Source organism: Delphinapterus leucas, chromosome 13, assembly GCF_059928025.1.
Source record: "Delphinapterus leucas isolate spDelLeu-1000000601 "Yukka" chromosome 13, BTC_Dleu_Yukka2, whole genome shotgun sequence".
Taxonomy (NCBI): domain Eukaryota; kingdom Metazoa; phylum Chordata; class Mammalia; order Artiodactyla; family Monodontidae; genus Delphinapterus; species Delphinapterus leucas.
In genome coordinates this window covers 48,123,390-48,143,384 of record NC_143141.1, presented here as the reverse complement: position 1 = coordinate 48,143,384, position 19,995 = coordinate 48,123,390, and the positions used below count along the sequence as shown (strand labels likewise).

Here is a 19,995-nt window from a genome sequence, read left to right as displayed (position 1 = left end):
TATTACAAATTCACAATTTCAAAAACATGAAAATAAACTATATAATTACCATTACAATTTCAAGAGCAGGAAGAATCCCCAACTTTGCCAAAGTTTTGAAAAATGCATCCCTGTTTTGAGGTTGTAATGTCTGAGAAAATGCACAAAATTCCTTGAAGAAATTAACCTGTAATGTTACAAAGAATAGTGAGAAGTTGACACACATTAAAAGTAACTCTGAGGCAAACTGTAATGTGATCTGCCACAGTGTGGAATTAACCTTCTCAGGGACCTAGAGTTTTTAGGGTATCCTGGCTCCTCAAAACCTAAAGAACATAGAAACCATGCTATAATAAATGGTGGCTGGGTTTTCAGGGAACACTCATAAAGCACAATTCAATTTTTAAGAATTGTAAGGAACATCAGAGATTTCCTAGGATAAAGGGCTAATTTTATAAATGAGAAAACTGAGAAATAACTATACCAAAGATGACGTGGCTGATTTTAAGTCAGCAATCTTTCATTACTTCTTTAGTATCTGATTATAAGGTTTGAAAAACTGGCAAACTGCTGGTACACAGCAGTCACCATTCTCTTTCCCCAAAGCATGGTTTATATCTCAAAAGTGATTACCAACACATTCTAAAGAAGAAAAACACTTTCAAGAACCAATTCATCATTCGTTTATTCAAGAAGGATTCTCCCTACCTCTTGTTTAACAAAACAAAAAAAGCATCTCAATAATGTATCTACAACCATAAAAATGTAAGAGTTTGTATTTCTGTCCTAACATAAACCACGTCTTGATTTTGTAATTTATAAGGCACATATTCCCTCACTGGGAGGAATAAAACCACATCAAAATATCTCTAAAATCTTCTATGATATACAAAACAGTAAGTTTTAGAAACTTTGCAAATAATCATTTTATAGTATAATTTAAACACAGGTGACCCTTGAACAATACAGGGGTTGGAGTGCCCGTCCTCCACTAAGTCAAAAACCTGTGTGTAACTCTATAGTAGGCCCTCCATATCTGTGGTTCCGTATGCAACCTTGGACCATGTAGTTCTGTAGTATTTACTATTGAAAAAAATCTGTGTCTAAGTGGAACCTGCAGTTCAAACCCACGTTGCTCAAGGGTCATCTGTTTATATCTTCCATACTAATTACAAAAATTTTTCTTTTAAATTAACAATTTCAATATTAAAAGCTGTGTATGCCAAAAGAGTAAGTGCTCTTTAAGGGTGTGAATTTCAGTAATAAATAACTTACCAATTCACGTCGTTTATCATCATCCGTGGCCTCATCTGTTAATTGTGCAAAAACTTCAGACAAAAACTTTTCATCTTCCTACAATGAGAAAAAATAATTACTATGAATAAAAGTATAAAGTTATACTCATTTATATGATTTCACAAACTATAATAAAAGTAGCTGAAAACCTAAGAGCAATTCATTACAAAACCTAAAATTCCAGGTATATTCATATTATAATTTTCAAAACTTGACTACACCATTCAATATTAGTTAGACATATTAATACCTTGTTTAATCAGGAACCTCAACTATAAAGAACTCTTTGAAAAACAAAAAACAGATGTTCAAGAGGTCATGCATGAAAACTCTATTTACCTTAACCGAGAGCCTCTCTAGCTCCCTTTCAGGGTCTATTTATTTATGCTTAATTTAAACGTAATTCAAACAAGTCTGAAGATCTCATTATTAGTCCACAGTGGATTAGAAAAATGAGAGTTACAAACACGGCAATAAAGAACACTGAATTCTGGCAGTGATAAGATTATAAAGGTTAACTGTGATTATCTTTTGGTGATGGATTATGAGTGATTTTCTTTTTTGCTCATCTGTATTTTCCAATTTTCTATAATAAATATGGACAATTAAATTACAAAGGAAAAACTGACATGAATATTGAAATTTACTTTAGAGAAGATTTCCATCAAAATGTGCTGAAAGTTATGCTTTTAAGTTTCAGTAATCTTCAAAATTCACTTTTATGAAATATAATTTGAATACTTTTAAGTAATTAAAATAGCATAACCTAAAAATATTTGTAATAGTGATAACTGCATGGTTGATAATAAAATCAAAGCATGACATATAAAGGATATAGCTAATATACCTGCCCTTTCTCTTACTGTGAATCATCCATGAAGTGGTATCAATCCCTTAAAGCCTTTCTGAAATAAGGTAGAGCATATATGAAAAAATGAATGAAAAGCACTAGGTATGGTCATGGAAAATATAACATGCTCTCCCGCTAAACATCCTTTGGAGCTATTCAAAGACACATCACTGACTGATAACTCCTTTTTTGACTCAGAATAGTGTTCGTTTTGTTATTTAGTTGACTCCTTTTGGATCTTATGTATGGAGGCCTGAATCATCTATCTACCTTCTGAGAGAGTTCAACTACATAAATAATCTTTTACTTATCCCTCAAATCACTTTTTCATCTCAGTATTTTAGGTTTTGTGGAATAAGCACATATTTACCTCAACTTATACCTTTTATAAATTTTTATCTTCCTGCACCTCTCCCAGATTAAATCTTCCTTTCCTGTCTAAAGATTTTTAACTTTTTCAGAATCTTTTCATAGGAAAATAGTTCCAGTTCTTTGATAAATGCAATTTCCCATTTAAATTCTTCTTATATGACTCATTATTTGTTTGCTGATGGCTAGAACTGCATAAAGTATTACAGAAGCAATTTCAAGTATTACAGACTGCTAGGAGAATGCTTTCTGATTCCTAGTATATTTCTTTTCTGATCTCTAACATTATTTTTGATATTATTCTACACAAGCACTCTGTTCCAATGTATTAAGGGAGCGATGTTAGGTAGCTTAAAGCCTATCATAAATATAGCTGGAAAATTTCCCCTAAATCCCTGCTTCTTCAAGTAATTAAAGTAGTTTCTTTAGATCACTTTAGTTTTTCTTTTCTATTTCATTTTAAGAGCTTTTAATAAATCATAATTATTTTAAGTCATATTGTGCATGTTTACTATTTTGGATAACAAAACCTTAAAGGGAAAAGATGAGCTGCTCCTAAAAAGTCTGAAATCGAACTTTTTTCTTTGCGATGATGTAAAAATGGGCACACACACAAAACCAAAATCCCAAACCTAGGACCCATGCAACATTAAAAATTCTAAAAGGATCACGTAGACACAGAAATTTAGAATTAGATGAGGCTTTAACAGAGTACCTAGAGATTGCCTAGTCTAATTTTAAAAGTCCAGCCCAAAGAATGGATTTATCAGAAGCTAGCTAGTGATAAAGATGGATTTAGAATCCTGGTCTCCTGCATAATGAAGTTCTGTCACTCCCACAACAGAAAATATACAGGATAGATTCCTAAGTAGGAATCAAACCAAAGCAAAATATACACACAAACTAGAATGGGCCAAGTCCAGTATGATAAAATTTAATACATTAAATCCTACATTTGAGTCCAAAAACCTCTAAAACAAAACCATATTATTGCAAAGTTGTTTTCTTAATGGTGTTGGAAGATTTTACATATTAAATTAATGGGATGAAAGGTTAGAAATTTCTCTTTCAGTGCTGAAATCTTGCAAAATATGTCAAAAAAGAACTAAACCACTGATCCCACTGGGTTTGTTTTTCACCCAACTCTTATCTATGGAATAGTGAAAATTTATGTAACATGCTAAAATGTCAACATTTGAGATACCTGTCCTTAATCATTTCTAGTGCAGGGAGAAGTTAAAACTTCTTGTTCTGAAAAGGATCTTAACTCTATAGCTGTCTGTGTGGAAATAACCTCAATTTACTGGCTTTTTGGAATTTAATTTATAAAACATTTTAAAGTATATTTCTCAATTCTGGACACAAGGGATTTTGACCTGTAATTAGGTAGAAAATTCAGGTTAACTAAAATCTTATGTCCCTGTCATGGTTACGATAATCTCAACATGTATTAGAGTACATACTAGGAGCCAGTGACCACCCTAAGTGCTTTCATATAATTTCTCAGTTAATTAACCTAATTTAGGTTAGGAGTTATCTATGTAGTTTTATACTACCTCATTTTGGTCGAGTTAGATAAAATTCTTACATTTTTACTTGCCCTATGTAACTAATGCAACAACAGGCTAATACTTAAGAAGCTACAGATATGCATACTAGTTAGCCAGATGGGTATGTGGAAACATCTAATGCCTGCAGGGAAATCTCAGAGATGGGCTTTAGGAAATGAGCCTTTAGAGGCCAATGGCCATAATCTTGCTTTCTTCTCACACACTGTTGAAAACAGAATTCAGCATCACGGCTGACACGTAAGAGATAACAAAGTGGTAAACCTTAAGTAAACAACAGGTAGCTCATGACATCTGGCTATTTCATAAAATGCCTCTCATGGACCAGAAATGAGTAAAACTTGCTTTATATAACTTTCACAAATAGACCTATGACAGAATGTATAAAATGACATAGAAAGTTATAAATATTTACAGATTAGTTTGCATAATTTATTTTCAAAACATAAAAAGCATTATGATTTACTATTATGGAGTTGGCAACTCTTCTGAAGTCAAAAGCAGTCATTTGAAATCTACACTTGAGCTTCTGTTACTGGGTCCTTTATATCAACTACATTGACTATGGGTTTATTTCCAGTCTCCTGAGACTATAACTTTTTCTGTCAGCAAGTGAAATGGCACCCTGAATTGTACAATATGGTTTTAAAAAGTGGGTCCCATGTATTATAAATGGAACCTAATGTGTAAGTCCAACTTGCCTCACACTTATTACTGTGGAATAATGAAAAACTGTCTGGTGAAAGAATTATCTAGGAAGTAAATCCTATACAAAAGTAAAGTTATAATGGTGAATAATGGTTGGAAGTATCATGAAATGGGATCTCATAGGTAAGTACTAAGACAGACATTCTTAACTTTTTGGTCTCAGGACCCCTTCAAATACTTAAAAACTACTGAGGAACCCAAAGAGCTTTTAGTATGTGGGTTATGTTTATCAGTATTTACCATAATTAAAACTGAGATGCTTAAAAACATTAATTTTCATTAAAAAATAAGCTATTATGTTTGTATATTTTTTTATGAGAAACAAATGTATCATCCAAAATCATAAACATTTAGAAAGAAGAGTGGCCTTGTTTTACATTTTTGCAAATCTCTTTAATGTTTGGCTTAACAGAAGACAGCTAGATTCTCACATCTCCTTCAGCATTCAATCCATTGTGATATTTTTTTTTTTTTTTTTTTTTTTTTTTTTTGTGGTACGTGGGCCTTTCACTGTTGTGGCCTCTCCTGTTGCGGAGCACAGGCTCCGGACACGCAGGCTCAGCGGCCATGGCTCATGGGCCCAGCCGCTCCGCGGCATGTGGGATCCTCCCAGACCAGGGCACGAACCCGTGTCCCCTGCATCGGCAGGCGGACTCTCAACCACTGCGCCACCAGGGAAGCCCGATATGTTGTTTTGGTTGAAGTACATGAAGAAAATACAGCCTCACGGTGACAGGAAGTTGGAAAAGGAAAAACTTCACAGACTTCTCTGAAACGGCTTCAGGTACTCCCAGGGGTCCACAGACATTACTTGAGAACCACTAACTACACTAAGTACTATAGTAGCAGCTCAATAAACTTAGTGACTGATGTGTAAATAACAAAGACAGTTATGCAGGAAACTGTTAGTATACTATCACAAGTAAAGTAAAATCTTCAAAATCATGCTTACCAAACTGTTAGGGTATAAAGGATTAACATGATATAAACATGGTATAAGACTCCTACTTTACAACTCAAGGAGAGAGAATAAAATCAACTTCCATAGCAAATAATTTGACTATCATTTACTGAAAATTAATGAATGTTTCTCAATTCTGGCTGCACATCTGAATTATTTCGGAAGCTTTAAGCACACACACTCACGCATATCCCCAATAATAACTAGGTCTCACAAAATGGAATAAAAAATATTAAAAAAAACAGCTGCCTCTGTTTCAGATGATGAAAAAGTTCTGGAAATGGATAATGGTGATGGCTGCATAACACTGTGAATGTACTTAATGCTATGAATTGTACACTTAAAAATTGTTAAAATTTTGAATTTTAGGTCATGTATGCTCTACCACAAGTTTTTAAAAACAAAAAGTTAAAAAAAAAACCCAGCTGCATGATAGGACATTTAGAAATATAAAAGGTCACTTTAAGAAATGAATCTTCTTCAGAAAAAATGAGATAAAGCCCTGTTTTCTACGCTTGATAGTACAATTAAAGTAAACAAAAGAAATCTTTCAAAACGAAGGAATGAACACCAGCTTAACTATTAAGGGGACTAAATATCTGAAAACAAAATTATGAAGAACACCTCAGTTTACTTACCTGCAACATGCTGACTATTTCAACTTTGTTGAAGAAAATAAAAGATGTAAGAGTAGAAAGAAAATTCTCTTCAAAAACTGATGGTGTAGGCAAAATGATGTCCTGAATGTACTGTACCCTGTAAGTCTGATGTATTTTTTGCCTTAGTTCAGAGTCTGTTATTGGTATAACTTCCTTAAACTTTGCAGTTTTGGTCAAGAATTCTCTGTGCCTTTTTGGCTGAGCCAAAGCAGGGTCATATTCAAGGCATCCCACGACATCCATGATACACTCATCAGAAAACATTACCTCAAACAGAGTTGCCTTATTTAGGAATAAGATTCCTCTAATAATTTCATACAAATGGTGTAAGCCTTCAGTGTTTTCTAGGTTCTCACAAGCTTGGAACAGCTGCAGTAGTTTTTTAATATAGCCTTCATTTTCCAAGGCCAGAGCCAGCTTTTCCCTACGGATAGGTGAGGAGAGAACTGAGGTAACTAAGTCAGCAATCTCTTCAAGTTTATTGAGTTCACATGTGGGCAGGTCAATCAGATGACTGGTTTCAGGCATTTCTTCAAATCGTTCTTCTTCTGATTCATCAATGAGGTCCTGTGTGACTTCCACTGATGGATCCTTACCTTGAACCTAAAAATATCCAAGTACAGCTGGTTACCTTAAAATACAAAAGAATTCAGAATTTTGGGAATCAAATCACCGATCATTCAATTTTTTTAAAAAAATAAACTTCTTTTTTTTGGGCCACGACTCACAGCATGTGGGATCCTAGTTCCCGACCAGGGATTGAACCCCTGCCCCCGCTAGACTGCTGGAAGTCCCCTGACTAGTGAATTTAAGTAAAAATCAATACTTTCAAGGAATCAATACTAATAGTCATTGTTAATTAAAAGTGAAGTCTAGAGGGGGAAAATACAAATAGTTTAGAGTCAGTTATTTGAGCCTTAAGTTACTGACTGCAGATGGTTTCACCTCTAAATTTCCCAACTTACAACTTGAGGTTAACTCTGATCCCTAATAACCTGAATATTTCAGCTAACGTTATGTTGTTTGATATTAAATTATGTAATAGCCACTTGCAGTTGTTTATTAAAATTCACTCTACCTAGTAGAGTGAATTTTGCAGAAAGTAACTCTCTTCTGTTGGTCCCCCAAAATTACTATGTATGACAAAGCACCATCACACTGGCTTAACAAGGACACTACTGAGTTCAACCCAAATTAAAACCCAACTCCCTGTATATTCAAGAGTAAGAAAATATGATTTCCTCAAAATACTTTTGAAATTCACTCTTGGAAAAGTATTTGCTTTTGCTCTGAGCCTGAAGCTGATAAATAGACTAATAAATAAAGTCTATTCTTTTAAAAACTGGCATTCATTTAACATCTGTGATAAAGCCTTCAAGTATTATCTAGATAAAAATCACAACATAATGAATAAAGAACTGCTTTATGATTCAGGTTGACTACTTTATGATTCAAGAAAAGCATGGCTAACAAATTTTCTATAATGAATTACTCTAACAAAAAATGTTTAGAACTTTACTTTTCATAAAGTTTTCTAATTCATAATCCAAGAGTGCAATCATCCTCTCTTCTCCACCTTAAAACATCTCGAATATCCTAAGCATAAGAAGTTCCACAAATTTCCAAATCCACCAAAGCAACATATGAAAAAAGACCTAAGAACTCAGAGAAAAAAGTAGACAGATATACTGATACATACAAGATACTTTTTTTCCCTAGAGGAATGAGAGTATTTCTTTTACTTCTGAGTTCTCAACAGAGTAGCTGGGCTTAGGGAGGATGACACATAAATGTAAGAGAAAATATAAGTAACAAGGTCATAAGAACAGTTCAGATAAAATGCCTTGGAAACTCAGAGGAAGGGAAATTCCAGCTCTTGGGGCGTGGGTGAGCACAGAACACAAGGAAGGAATCATAAAAGCAGTGGCATTTCATAAAAAGGAATGAAACTGGGTCATTTGTAGAGTCGTGGATGGATCTAGAGACTGTCATACAGAGTGAAGTAAGTCAGAAAGAGAAAAATAAATATCGTATATTAATGCATATATGTGGAATCTAGAAAAATGGTACAGATGAACCAGTTTGCAGGGCAGAAACAGAAACACAGATGTAGAGAACAAACGTATGGACCCCAAGGGGGGAAAGTGGTGGTGGTGGGGGGTGGTGGTGGTGGTGGTGGTGGGATGAACTGGGAGATTGGGATTGACATGTATACAGTAATATGTATAGAATAGATAACTAATAAGAACCTGCTGTATAAAAAAATAAATAAAATAAAATTCAAAAAAAGAAAAAAAAAAAACAGTGGCATCTGAGATTTTAAGTGGACCTTCAAAGACAGGTAAGATTCTGAGGGGAGATAAAGGTACCCAAAGTGCAAAGGGAAGAGCACAGAGCCAGAGAAATGGAAATACGTGACATGCATATGGCAAACAGCAAAAATGGAAATGTAGACTCTAGCCAGATCATGAAAAGTCAAGCTAAAAGACCTGCATTACTGTTCAGGGAAGTGAATGTGTAGCACTGTCCTTTAGAAAATTAACCTGGCATCAGCTGCATGAGACAAATTTGAAAATATAGATAAATTAGGGTGTTATTCCAAAGGCTACATGAACAACTGAATTTGGATAGTGATGTTGGGACAGATATGGGATAGCTACAAAAGAGAGAAGGAAACACAATGACCCTATAGTTTTAAACCCATCATTGGGAAGATTATGGCTTCTTTAACAAAAACTGGGAACGTGGGAGAGGAATGCTAGGAAGAGTTCAGTTTTATTAAGTTTGAGTTGTTTGAATATCCAGCTGGCAATTCAATCTGTGGGCCTACTACTCTGGAAAAAGAATAGGACAGAAGATAGAGATTTGGCATTAGGGTAACAGTTAAAGCCAGAAGACGACTCTGACACTAACCAGAGAAAAGAGAAAACGTAGTGTGAGGGGAAGGAAGAAGAATCAAAGGTTACAAAGAACAAATAAGAGGAAACCAGGAGTTAACTTACACTTCAAATGAACATAGTTTGCATATGTTTAAGAATAAAAGCACAGCTCCAGAACCATGCATGTAACCACTAGGTTACAGCATGTTTATTTCTTTGTTATCTAGTATTACCCCTTACAAGCTTCCTGGATTCATCCTGAACGTAACCCTGACTGATCTAATCTGTCAACATCACATAAACCCAAGTGTCTACCTGGATGACAATAGTGCTGTCCACCAGATATTTCTGGTTCTCCCTCTTGTGGCACGTGAGTTCATTGCTTCCATGAAGTTACATGTAGCTGTGTGACTTGCTTTGGCCAATAAAACGTGAGCAAAGTGCCATGTATAACTTCTGGGAAGAGCTTTCAAAAACCAGTGCTCTGATTTGCCACCTTTCTTTCCCACTTTGCAATAATCATGGAAGTATTAAAATGAATTCTCTATCAATTTGGGTCCCTGAGAGGCTCCGTTAAGCACAGCCCCTTCCTCTCCAATATTGGTCAAACAGCATTAAGGGGGCTTCCCTGGGTGCAGTGGTTAAGAATCCGCCTGCCAATGCAGGGGACACGGGTTCGAGCCCTGGTTCGGGAAGATCCCACATGCCGCGGAGAAACTAAGCCCGTGCGCCACAACTACTGAGCCTGGGCTCTAGAGCCCACGAGTCACAATTACTGAGCCCACGCGCCACAATTACTGAAGCCCGTGCGCCTAAAGCCCATGCTCTGCAACGAGAAGCCACTGCAGTGAGAAGCCTGTGCACTGAAACCAAGAGTAGCCCCCGCTCGCTGTAGCTAGAGAAAGCCCCCGTGCAGCAACGAAGACCCAACGCAGCCAAAAATAAATAATTTAAAAGAAAACAGCATTAAGGAATAAACCAAACTTTTGTTGTGGTAAGGTTCATGGTAAGTCCACACTATCAGTAGGCTTCTCGATGAAAATTTCTCTTTTCCACACTCCTATCCTAGTCCCTTATAGCTACTGCTTTAATTTTTTTCCCTTTTCAAGGGTCAAACGCTATTACTTTCCCCTTTAAGTCTCATAAGAGAGAACTTTTTCCCTTTGGGAAAAAAAGAGGCCATCAGTACTCAACTTCCTCCAACATTCTTCTTTTCCATCTCACAACTTATCTTCATTCAATTCCTTCATCTGTTTCAAAGAAAATGTCTCTACCCTTTTCTGAGGTTAGAACTTCCATATGTACTTCTGATTTTATGCTTTCTAAGAGCTCAATATGTATCAATTATCTTAGCTCTTTTTAAAAAAATTAATTAATTTGGTTGTGCTGGGTTTTAGTTGCCAGCAGGTAGGCTCCTTAGTTGTGGCTTGCCAGCTCCTTAGTTGTGGCATGTGGGCTCCTTAGTTGTGGCACGCGAACTCTTAGTTGCAGCGTGCATGTGGGATCTAGTTCCCTGACCAGGGATCGAACCCAGGCCCCCTGCACTGGGAGTGCAGAGTCTTAACCACTGTGCCACCACGGAAGTCCCTTAGCCCTTGTTTTTGTAATTTCTCTCCCCACAATGATTCTTTCGTTCTGTCATTCACCATTCCCCTTAAGATACTTATTGCTCTTTGAGCTGTCAATCTTTTTCAGAGAGGAGTTCTATTTTCTTATTATAAGGGGTTAAGAAATGACAAAGAAACAGGTTTTTTATTGAAATTGTTCTTTCAAAGGTCAGCAATGACCTCCCAGAATTAAAAAGTAAAACACAACGTATGGTTCTGTTGAATGCAACACAGTAGCTGGGAGCAATAAACTAAATGTATACTCAGCAACATGGCTAGATCTTAAAAGTACAGTACTGAGTTGTGCAGTAAAAAATTAACCTTGCTAGACCAGCAGAGTGGCCAAACCTAACATTCCTTTCAAAGGCAGAAAAGTTTGCGTAAAAATCAATGACAAATGGGGAGGAGAAATGGTAACAGAGGGCAAAGGAATAAATAAATAGGTAATGTAATGAAGGAAATCTATTATTAACACTGGTGCCTTACAAAAAGCTCAGAGTAAGAGATGATATTCTCTTAGCTCAATTGTAACAGATGCCTGGAAGGGTGAAGCCATATGTTTCCCAAGTCTACCACTGCTCCTGGGACTCAACAAGGTCGAATGGAAGTCTGTAAGTCTACTTGATAGAGCTGACACCACCCTGGGAGACACTGTCATACAATATGATGAACTGGACCAATTATTAATGACTGAGTGGGATTCTTATAATGTGCCAGTATCTACTGACTCTTACTTTTTTCAGGTTACATCTACTACCATACCGCAATATGGTATAACATTGCTACTGTTGATCCAACTACCTCATGTACATAAGCCTTATGATAATATTGATATTATCATCAAATGTATTAGGAAACTGAATTAAAGCCTCCTTAGCATGTAATGTTGATAGAAAATGACTGGCATGAGGAATAAGTGGACTTACTAACTGTTAACCATCAGCTAATTTCTATACTAAAGAGTTCTCTACGAGTTTACCATAAGGTACAAACTGTGGTAGATCAAGGAGGGTAACGAGCAGTCAAAATAGTGCAAAAATATAAAAAGTAAATCATGGCTTTATAGGATAGAATAGTTGTTGCTTTAAATCTACTCCTAGCCCAGACTGACTCCTCCAAATGTTAGGCATATTCATACTGATACTATTGCTCTGTCATATAAATGCTACACTAAGTGTAGATGCTTAGACAAATATGACCATTTTGCTGTAAGTCTTGGCCAAGGGCCAAAGGGTGGCCTTTGCAGTAAAGAACTAATCTTGCCCAAAGAAAGGTTTGGACCTTGCCTAACTCCTGAGAGTCAACCTCTAAGCACTCTGAATATCCTATCTGTTGGGAGTTTTTTTGTTTACCTTGGGCTATGCTGGACAGTCCACATACATGTGTGGATGACTGTATGGTTTATGGAGGAGATCTGGGGCCACACAATATCAGCTCAACCTCTGGGAGTGCTGGAAGCTAGAGTTAGCCACATGGGTATTCAGCCTGCTTATATGACTAACACCCCAATGAAAATGCTGGGCACAAAGGTTTGGGTAAGCTTCCCTGGTCAGTAATACTCTGTACGTGTTGCCACCCATCGCTGCTGTGAGAAGTTAAGTGCTGTCTGCATGACTATTCTGAAAAGAGAAAATTGGATACTGACGCCTGGAACTCTCCTAGACTCTGCCCGATGTGCCTTTTCCCAATGGTAATTTTAACCTGAATCACATCATTGTAATAAACTGCACCATGAGTATAATAGCTTTGTGGAGTTCTCTAAGTCTTTCTAGTGAATTAGTGAACCTGTGAGTGGTCTTGGGGACCTCCCGAACTACATGAGTGAAAAGAGTAAAAAACAAATTTCAGCGAAAAGTTCTAAGACAAAAATACAAAGTCATTAAGAATATATATATATATCCAAGAACATATATTAAACAGCATGTGCTGAGGTGTGGGGAGGGGAAAAGTGGGGCAAAGTATAACTGAATATGCTGATCACTGGAAAATATTATCCACAATATAAATTTATGTTCTAGCAGGCATGTAATTCAACACCCTAGTTCTAAATAAGATGTTTGTCTTCTGTTTTATTCACTCATTCTTCAAATATATACCGAGTACATACACAACGTGTGCCAGTTGCCATGCTGGTATTGGAGGGAGAAAACAAAATAAAATATCATGTTTCAGTAATTTATCATAAAAAAAGGTTAGTCTTTATATACTGCTATTAATATTCTGAACAGCCTTATAAATATTATGGAAAAGTAATCTTTCATTTTGAAATTATTGCCTTCATTACTTACATGGAATATTTTTCCCCCCATTTCATAGATGAATGAATTCATGGTTTAAGTTTATTAAGAACAGAACAGCAAGTATTTATGAACTGCATATGTATGTCTGCAATAGAGGTCACTTTTTTTTAGATCTTACACCTCACTTTACAGAAGACTTTGCAAACATAAAATTCAATCTCAATCCTTGGAGAGCACATGAGATAAAAAAGGGTAAAAATGAAGACCTTCTTGCCATCACCATCCACAGGTTTAAAAACAGGCAAAACAAAAAGGTGAAATATTAACAAAACAATTAGGATTATATTCTTATGTATATTGTACAAATTAAAGAAATAGCATATTTACTAATGTTTTCAACTGTTCATCAACTAGAATTCTAGTATGTATGTATACTAATAATGCTCCGGCAATACATGATGCATACATAGTCAGATAGGAGGTAGAAAGAAACAAACCATCAACTCCCAGATAAGAAAAGTTTAGTGATCTAGAGCCATATGTCAAATAAACTTTCTATGGAATGGTAAGATTCTTACTACACTTTCGTAGGCCACTTTATTACGCTGTTTGGCACTGTTATTGGGAGGACCAAGGAAAAAGAATGATTGTGGTCAGATCCATAAAACTAACTCAAGAACCGTCAGTGAGGGCTTCCCTGGTGGCACAGTGGTTGGGAGTCTGCTTGCCAATGCAGGGGACATGGGTTTGAGCCCTGGTCCGGGAAGATCCCACATGCCGTGGAGCAACTAAGCCCACGTGCCACAACTACTGAGCCTGCGCTCTAGAGCCTACGAGCCACAACTACGGAAGCCCACGGGCCTACAGCCTGTGCTCTGCAACAAGAGAAGACACCACAATGAGAAGCCTGCTCACTGCAACTAAAGAAAGCCCACGCGCAGCAACAAAGACCCAACACAGCCAAAAATGAATAAATAAATAATATAAAAAAAGAACCTTCAGTGATAAGAATCCCTAGAGGTAAAGCTGATATAAGTGAAATGACGACAGTCAAAAAACACTATAGGGACTTCCCTGGTGGCACAGTGGTTAAGAATCTGTCTGCCAATGCAGGGGACATGGGTTAGATCCCTGGTCCGGGAAGATCCCACATGCCGCGGAGCAATTAAGCCCATGTGCCACAACTACTCAGCCTGCGCTCTAGAGCCTGCGCTCCACAGCAACAGAAGCCACTGCAACGAGAAGCCCGTGCACTGCAACGAAGAGTAGCCCCTGCTCACCGCAACTAGAGAAAGTCGGTGCTCAACAACAAAGACCCAACGCAGCCAAAAATAAATAAATTTATATTAAAAAAACCCACTGTAATAGAAGATTAGACTAGGCAACCACTGAAACACAGTGATCTCCATTTACAGAAAATAGTAATTAAAAATGAATTTTATGATTTACCAACTGTCATGGCCCAGATTTGCCCAAGGAGACATAACTGCTAAATGTAATGTGGTACCCTGAACGGGATTCTGGAACACTGACATTTAAGCTGAGGAAATCTGAATAAATGTAGAATTTAGTTAATAATAATGTATAAATAATAATAATACATAATAATGTATGAATATTAGTTCATTAATTGTGACCAATATGTATACTAATGTAAGATGCTAATAGGGAAAACTATTTAATAGGGGAAACTGTGAGGGGAGGAGATATCAGGCAGAGGAGCATATAGAAACTATTTTCTGCTCATGTTTTCCATAAATCTGACAGTTCTAAAATAAAAACTTCATTAAAAAAATTCCAATGCACAACTGAAACATATATTTCACTTAAAAAAAAAATTCTAGTTACCCTGAGAGTTACCACCTATATCCTGCTACACTGTAAGTTCCTTCTGAGTTGAAGTCATGAGCACTTTGGATTATTAGTGTCTGGCACACAGTTACCCATAAACATTATGCAAACAGGTGACCAAATATTAAAGAAAATTCTAAAAGCCTTAGAACATAACTACTTAACCTTTTTTCTGTTAGAAGATCTTGACATTTTGTAGGGTATTAATTATGAATATATGCTATCAAAATCTAAAGTGGTAAAACAAAATTACAACTTGAAAAAAAATTTCAAAAATTTTGATGTATAACATAGAAGACATTTGTAGGTTAGGTTATCAAATTCTCACATGAAGATATTATCTTTCCACATTCTAATACACATCTGTTAGATATAATGAAAAAAATAAATCATGAATGCATGCAAACTTAAGTTAAACATTACTAAAATAACCTTACCTGACAAATTTTTTCCCAGATCTCATCACAGCCAGCTTTTTCCTGAAAACTTAGTGCCAGATCATAGTTCTCAGCTTCTGACCAAACAATTAATGTATCCTGTTTAAAAATAAAGATTTCTGTATCATCACACCAGAAATGAAACAACTACAAAGTATAAATAAAAATCAAGAGGACAGGAAACAGCACAGCAATGCCCTCAGGTAAGTGCAATTAATGTACACTCAAATGACATCATATAACTGTATTTTGTTATCCTTTGAAATTTTAGTAATATCTGGCAATGAAGTCATAGCTTTGGTACTGAAAATGACAGTGAGCAATTTTCTGAAACAAAAAATATTAAAACATGTTAGCAGGCTCTAGCTCATGTTACCAAGATAATGTTTAATGTAAAGTCTAGCATTCTTGGCCAAAATATCATGTAGACATTCTAATCATCTACTTCCTATTGTTTCCAGAAAGTCAGCTGTTCCACTCACTAACCACCTACCCGTTTATTTTTCCCTTTAAGCCGGTTACCAGTAGGCTAACTAAATAGCTGAAAATTATCCTAAGGTTTGACCCTTTCTATTTTTGCCTTTTTAAAATCTGGAAAAGCCTTCAGGATATTAAGGAATGTGAAACAATGGTGATAGAAAATACTTGCTCTACCTGTATTACCAACAGCACCTAGTTCAGCAGCTTAGATAGTAAAAAATTAAAAACCTCAGTTTCAGATAAGTGTTTTTCTGGATGTCCTTAATTATATCCCTCCCAAAAGGTTATGCCTTTAGGGAAAAGTTGTCAACTCCCTTATTAAAAACTAAGGTTTGGTTTTAAATTAAAACATGCAAGTTTAAACACGAAAATCACTATGCAACACCTAAATGAAATGGACTTTTAAAGGATACATAATAATGAAAGTTTAATATGGCCACAACTTTGATTTAGAAAAAATGCACATTTAAGTTTATTCCCTAATTATCAAAAATATAATCTATGAAAGCACCTTATATTTATTAATTGTTCAGCTGACAGTACTTATAAATAGTATGCTGATATTAAAAAATATATAAAATTAAAAGTTAGCCCCAGGGACTTCCCTGGTGGTGCAGTAGTTAAGAATCCGCCTGCCAATGTAGGGGACACGGGTTCAATCCCTGGTCCGGGAAGATCCCACATGCCGCGGAGCAACTAAGCCCGTGTGCCACAACTACTGCACCCATGCGCCACAACTACTGAAGCCCGAGCGCCTAGAGCCCATACTGAAACAAGAGAAGCCACCGCAATGAGAAGCCCTCGCACTGCAATGAAGAGTAGCCCCCGCTCGCCGCAACTAGGGAAAGCCTGCACGCAGCAATGAAGACCCAATGCAGCCAAAAAAAAGAAAAAAGTTAGCCCCAGATTAATAAAGACAAAGTTTTAAAAATGAAAACATTTCAATACTTTGGTAGCTCATCCCTTAATTAATCTAGGCCTCAGATGAATACTTATCTGCTGTGTGATCAGGTAAGAAGAACACTGAAAATCTGTGTTCTAGCTTCTGGCTGGCCATGCTTCTTGGAAGGGATATTTGCCATCAGCTATTCTAAAATTTTATCAGGTTGTTTAAAAACCTTTAGTGGCTTCCACCATGTAGAGAAGAGGTTGTGAAATCTTTTTAAAAAACCAGTAGAATGCTTTTTATAAACAAAATTTTAGTAAGAATCTCTATTAAAAAAAAAAGAGAGATAAAAACAAGGCTATTCTAGTTAAAGCACTAGGGCACCCACACAAGCTCCATGTTCTTTCCTCAGTTCCTCAGTTGTTTTTTTAGAGCACTCCTCAAAACAGCTACATGAACAGTGCTCTCCAAACTTTTAAAAACCGTGTGCCTCCAATTACTTACATATTATATACAGAAGTATAATATTACTATAGCCATATTTTATAAAACTTACTGTAAAATAGAAATTAAAAGGCTTATATAAAGATTAAATAAGCAATATTTAAAAATGTTTAAACTGCAATGGCTCCATATCATTATTATTTAGAATTTTAAGACCCAATATAGTTAGGGCACAGTATATCCATAAATGATAGGAGATACAAATCCGTATTTAGTGACATCCTTTTAATAATTCTGAATTTTGGGGGAGGGGAAACTTTTTGTAATATCTATTTTATCATTATTTCGGCTTTGTCACTTGCCTGACAGATTACACTAGGAGTGTAAATGTCAGCTGGACCATTATCTTGTTCACTTGCACTTACAGTACTGTTTTCAACCCATTTTAAGGCACATGCTCCTTTTGTTAGGGTTTCAGGTTAGTTTAAATTGGAAAATATCTGTAAACAGTTATCTGCACATACAGGCTATAACTCACAATAGGCGGAGAACACTTTTCATGGAAACGTTACTCTTCTCTCAGAATACTATTCTTATTTTTGACTCTTGACCGCATGACTTTATTAAATATTCGCAAAATTCAACTTCTCCTTTTGATACAATAAACAGGTTTCTTCTCCAATGATTCATACTGTGCATTCTATTTTGGAGATCACTATTACAACAGAATGAATGAAATTCAAAACCATTTATCCAGGCATACAAGGCCCTTTGCATTTTGGTTCCAATCTACCTTCTGAGAGAAAAGTCGAAGCAATGAAGCAACGAAGTCTGAATTAAGATAACTGAGTCCCCTTCTTCCTATCATTTTCTTTTGTTCTTTCCTTCCCATTCTTAACAGTAAACTCTTACCCATAAGCCAGTCAAAATCCCAGAAACTAAATAGAATTTATATTCAGAATCCTTTTTCAATGGCAGATGGTTAAAAACATACATTCCCATGCTTCTCCCCTGGGTACAGGTCTGGAGTAAAGCCCAAGAATCCTTATTTTTAACAAGGGTCTCTGGTAATTCTTTGGGTAAGTCAAAATTGAGAACATGACCGAACTGTATCTCTAGTTGGTAAACAGAGGATAGGGAAGTGCCATCAAGAGTAGGCAACTTCCATCTCTATGCACCTATCCCAAATGGGTGACAAAATCCATCTTTCCTTTTCCTCCTCCTCCACATCTTACTGTCTCAGAAAAAAGTTCCCATAAGAACAACTCCTTAGAACTGCTTATTCCAAGGGTCAAAGTTCCTAGATGAGAGAATATAGAGATGGCACAAGAATACTGAAACCAGAATGAAGTGTCAAGTGGCACAGTTTCCTATATATCCAAAAAGCCTAGATTGAGTCAAGCCCAATTTTTCATAGTAAAGTCTCTTTCAACCACTGTACTCTGTGACATATTTTTTCTAATCTGTGCGTGGCACACATATCTTTGAGACGTTATTAATGCCTCTGTTTAAACCAAGGAAAGCTTAGAGTTTTCTTCTACTAACTAAAACACTTAATCACCACTATGTCCCTATGGAAGTCAGATTTAAAAATGAGCTTGCAGGGAGAATTATAATTGGTCTGGTCCTTAAAAAAAAACAAACAAAAAGGTGATTAAGTCCAAGTCCAGGATGGGAGTAAGACATGAGCTAGAGAAGCTTGACAATTTAGCCTTTACTGTATCAGGTTTTCACAGTGTAGTTTTATTATGCGAAATGGTTATTTTCAATCTTATATATTAAAAACATACTCTGGAGCCAATTACTGTTTAAATCAGAGGTTCTTAATCCAGAGTCTACAGACACCTTAAAATTTTATCTAAAACCTGCTGCATAATATCTATTTTGGGGAAAGAGTCTCCAGTTTTTATATATTCACAAAGGAATCTGTGACACATTTTTAAAGGGCCTAACAAACCAATGGATTATCTGTTTCAGTTTTCCTCCTTGATACTGATCTACTTCATTAACATGAATAGTATCTAGTCATGAAATATCTGAGATCCTACTGCTTGCCAGACTAACCCTATCTTTGCCCCCAATGACTCTGACAAAATTTAAAAAAAGCTCAAGTTTTTCAAAGGAATAATATTTTTTTAAAAAAAGGAAGATGGAAATATTAGATTCAATTTACAAGTTCAAAATCAATTTAAAGTCTGAAAATAAGTGAGATTAACCAGACAACGCAGCATGTAACTCTCTAGTAGTTCCTAATAGTAGCTGACTTAAACTCCTTCTGAGATAGATTTTTAAATAATAGTGTGGCATAACATATAATCCAAGTCAGACATGATGACACTACTTACAAACAATGGTAGTATCTTATCTTCTCAAAATCTGTGATATATTTGGGTACAATGGGCATAACCCTGAACTAGAATGAGGACCTGGGAGCACCACCCACAGTTTTACTGTCCACTATTTCGGTGACTTTCAGCAAAGTATTTAACTTCTTTGATTTTCTTTCCTTATTGGAAAAGAGGAAAATGCTGTCTACATAAGGATTATTGTAAGATTACTATGAATACAGTTATCTTATTGCACTTGTGTGTCAGGTACTATGGTAAAGCCCTTTTCATACATTAATTCACAACTATTATGTGAGTGAGGTAGCATCTCCATTTAAAAAATGAGATTCAGAGAAAATTTGCTCAAAATCATATAGCTAGAAATAACAGAATTAAAAAACTTAAGAGTATCCATCCAACTCTAAACCCATGTTCCTGTTACTATGCCCCATAA

General features: G+C 36.0%; 1 protein-coding gene across 3 annotated transcripts in view; it reads right to left on the bottom strand.

Moving 5' to 3' along the window:
• PPP4R3B (protein phosphatase 4 regulatory subunit 3B) overlaps positions 1–19,995 on the bottom strand; it is a 66,321-nt gene that overhangs the window by 39,015 nt on the left and 7,311 nt on the right. For all 3 annotated transcript variants that reach the window (XM_089923163.1, XM_022597229.3, XM_089923164.1), the window contains exons 3-6: positions 15,405–15,503; positions 6,370–6,993; positions 1,255–1,332; positions 50–166 (exon numbers count right to left, since the gene is read on the bottom strand). In XM_089923163.1, coding sequence (XP_089779289.1) covers positions 50–166; positions 1,255–1,332; positions 6,370–6,993; positions 15,405–15,503 — 918 coding nt within the window. The remainder of the gene's footprint in view (positions 1–49; positions 167–1,254; positions 1,333–6,369; positions 6,994–15,404; positions 15,504–19,995) is intronic.